Consider the following 2,671-nt stretch of genomic DNA (forward strand, 5'->3'; position numbering starts at 1 on the left):
TTGGTAATTTCCTTTAATTTATAATATTACCGTGTACACCAGCCGATTGCAATTTGATATATGCAGGAAAAAAAACTTCACCTCTTCTAGTGCTAACAAATATGTACCGTTTTATTCAAATTTAACTTTCATGTTTCAATGTTTATATAAATTCCCATTGTTTTTATTGTTAAAATACATAGGCGCCGCAACTCTGCACCACCATGATCTAGTGTACAATATGAAAGGACAAAAGACACATTTCAAGTAAATACTACTGCAGCAGTAATTTAAGTTTGTTCAAGTTGAAAGGCAATCTGAAAAACAACAAGCACACACAAATATTATGTCCTTCTAACATTATCACGATTGAACAGACTCAAGTCATATATGAGATCAAATAACCACATGGATTCTTCAAACATATACTACCATACAAGTCGGTTGAAACATGGTACTAATAGGAATATCCAACTTGAGTACTAATAAACAACTTGACCGAAGACACAGGCCATCATGTCCAACACAATAAAATACAACGAGAAATATATGTTGCTCAAACATATTAAGCAAGTTGCCCACAAATCACAAACGCAGGAGATCATGTCTTTCCATCTAAAATAGTAACTAAATGAATATGTAAAGCAAGACCCAGAGAGAACTGCCCACAGCACCGGTGCATGCTTTCTTAATAAGAAAAACATCTTCATGCTGAATTTATTCCTGCGGTAGATAGCCCATGGTCTCCAGTTCCACCAGATAACTGCATCCAACAGAATAGATAAAATGCTTCATGTATGAAGATAGACACACACACAGGGAGAGAGAGAGAGAGAGAGAGAGAGAGAGAGAGAGACGTTGCAGTGTGAATTACCTCAAGTATTGGAGGCAGACCTGCTAGTGCAATACACGACAGAATCACATGGGTCTTCTACCATGCCAAAGGGAGCAACACTTCGCAGCGTCTTGCTATTCATGTCAAGAGCAAGGACCCATGACTTTTGGTGATATAATTTCTCCCTGGCAATTAGGTAAACAACGCCATCACCATCCAAGCTCGGAGAGGGGTCAGAGATCACAAGGTGCGGTAAGTAGGCTGCCTTTCGTTCTGGGTTCTCAACACTATCCTCTGATGGCAGCAGCAGCCTTCCAGTCGGTTGTGAAACCATGTCGCTTTTGATTGTGACCTCAGAAGCTTGGACCGTGCATTCAGCATCCCCCCAAGCTTTGTAAGAATTCTCCATCTTCTTATTGGTCCATGAGGAGATCGCCCAGTCAGACACCAGCAAAGTTGGAAACCCTGTTTCCCCGTCTATGTACTGTAAGAGGCAAGAGCCGCTGATGTCCAGTTGGACGAACTTGAGACAGCCATTGACGAAGGCAATGCCTCGGCAATCCATTGCACGGTCTAAATATAATCCCATCCCATCGCCGCCTGTGATATGATACATCGGCAGCGGCAATGGTATTCCACGGAGAGTTGGCTTCTCACACAGCACATCACAAAACAGGATGCCTCGCCAGAGATCGACCCAGCCCATGGTGCCGTACTCACCACCGATTGTGATAACGTTGGAAGTATCATGGCGATGAAGATCCGTGTTAGTGGGGATGACAATATTGAAGCCCTCCTGTGGCTCCACCACAGGCGGCACGATGGAGGTCCAGCTAGATGTCTCCGAGTGGAACAAATGGAGTATAAACCTGTCGATGGTGAGAGGACAAACAACCAGCGCGGCGATGGTGTAGTCGTGGAAACCACGGGGAAGAATACCAACCTCACAGTCTTCGAAATTTCTGATGTGCACGTCGGTGAGGAGCTTGAGCTCTCGCAAATTGGGGCCAGCGCGGTAGACGAAATAGTCGCTATCCAGCGGCCAAAAGAAACGGTTTTCTGGGACAGGATCGGAAGAGATGGGGACCCGGAAGAGGATCAGGTCACCGGCGATGTAGAGGACACGGGGAGTCTGGACGACCGCGGCCTCTGGGCAGTGCACCCACAGCTTTGATGGTTGTGGCGGGCGGTTGGGGAAAAAAGACGCCTTGATGCTCAGGCCCTTACTCGTGATGCCTCTGGCGGTCCTCTCGTTGGACCGGTCACCGACGTAGCCTTCGGCCGCAGTGAGGAGCCAGGCGGGGTGGTCGGCTTTGGCTACCATAGGGATTGTGCCGGGTAGGGGGCAGATCTAGCAACGCTCTGTGGAGGAAGGTCGGTCTGCTGATGGCGGATGGGGCGAGGAAGGGGAAAAGGGAGGCTTGAAGAACAATTTATATTTACCGTGCTAGGGTTCGAGTACGACAAGCTACAACAGCTTCCGGGCTAGGTCTAATTCCTGGTCGCTTAGCTGTCGCTTCTATCGGGCCGGCCCATTTAGGGTTTCAAATTCGTTTTTTTAAATTCAGATCATTTCTGAAATCAAGGAACATTTTTCTTGAAATTTGGAACATTTTAAAAAGATGTGAATATTTTTAAAAAAATTGTAACATTTTTAGGAAGCAAAAAAAGAAAGAAAATAAAACAAAAAAAAATAAGAGGAAAAAAACAGGCGTCTGCTCCTCCATCAGTCGTCCCACAGTCTGAGGTCGTACGCGTTTGCTCATTGCCCTCTGCACAGGCCGAGGAATAGGAGCCCTCTCACCCTACGCTGCTGCCGCTTACGACTCGCCCAATACCCTAACTAATAGGGCAGCG

At 46.3% G+C, this 2,671-nt stretch overlaps 1 protein-coding gene across 1 annotated transcript; it reads right to left on the reverse strand.

Moving 5' to 3' along the window:
• Positions 1 to 348: 348 nt before the first annotated feature.
• On the reverse strand, positions 349 to 2,215 carry LOC119337697. Its single transcript, XM_037609854.1, has 2 exons — positions 854 to 2,215; positions 349 to 742 (listed from the first exon to the last, which is right to left on the reverse strand). The coding sequence occupies exon 1, from the start codon at positions 2,136 to 2,138 to the stop codon at positions 855 to 857; it is 1,284 nt and encodes a 427-aa protein (XP_037465751.1). The 5' UTR covers positions 2,139 to 2,215; the 3' UTR covers positions 349 to 742; position 854.
• Between the last annotated feature and the right edge of the window lie 456 nt (positions 2,216 to 2,671).

Source organism: Triticum dicoccoides, chromosome 7B (genome assembly GCF_002162155.2).
Source record: "Triticum dicoccoides isolate Atlit2015 ecotype Zavitan chromosome 7B, WEW_v2.0, whole genome shotgun sequence".
Lineage (NCBI taxonomy): Eukaryota > Viridiplantae > Streptophyta > Magnoliopsida > Poales > Poaceae > Triticum > Triticum dicoccoides.

Coding starts and splice junctions, on each gene's coding strand:
- LOC119337697 (XM_037609854.1), bottom strand. CDS start 2,138: ATGGTAGCCAAAGCCGACCACCCCGCCTGGCTCCTCACTGCGGCCGAA.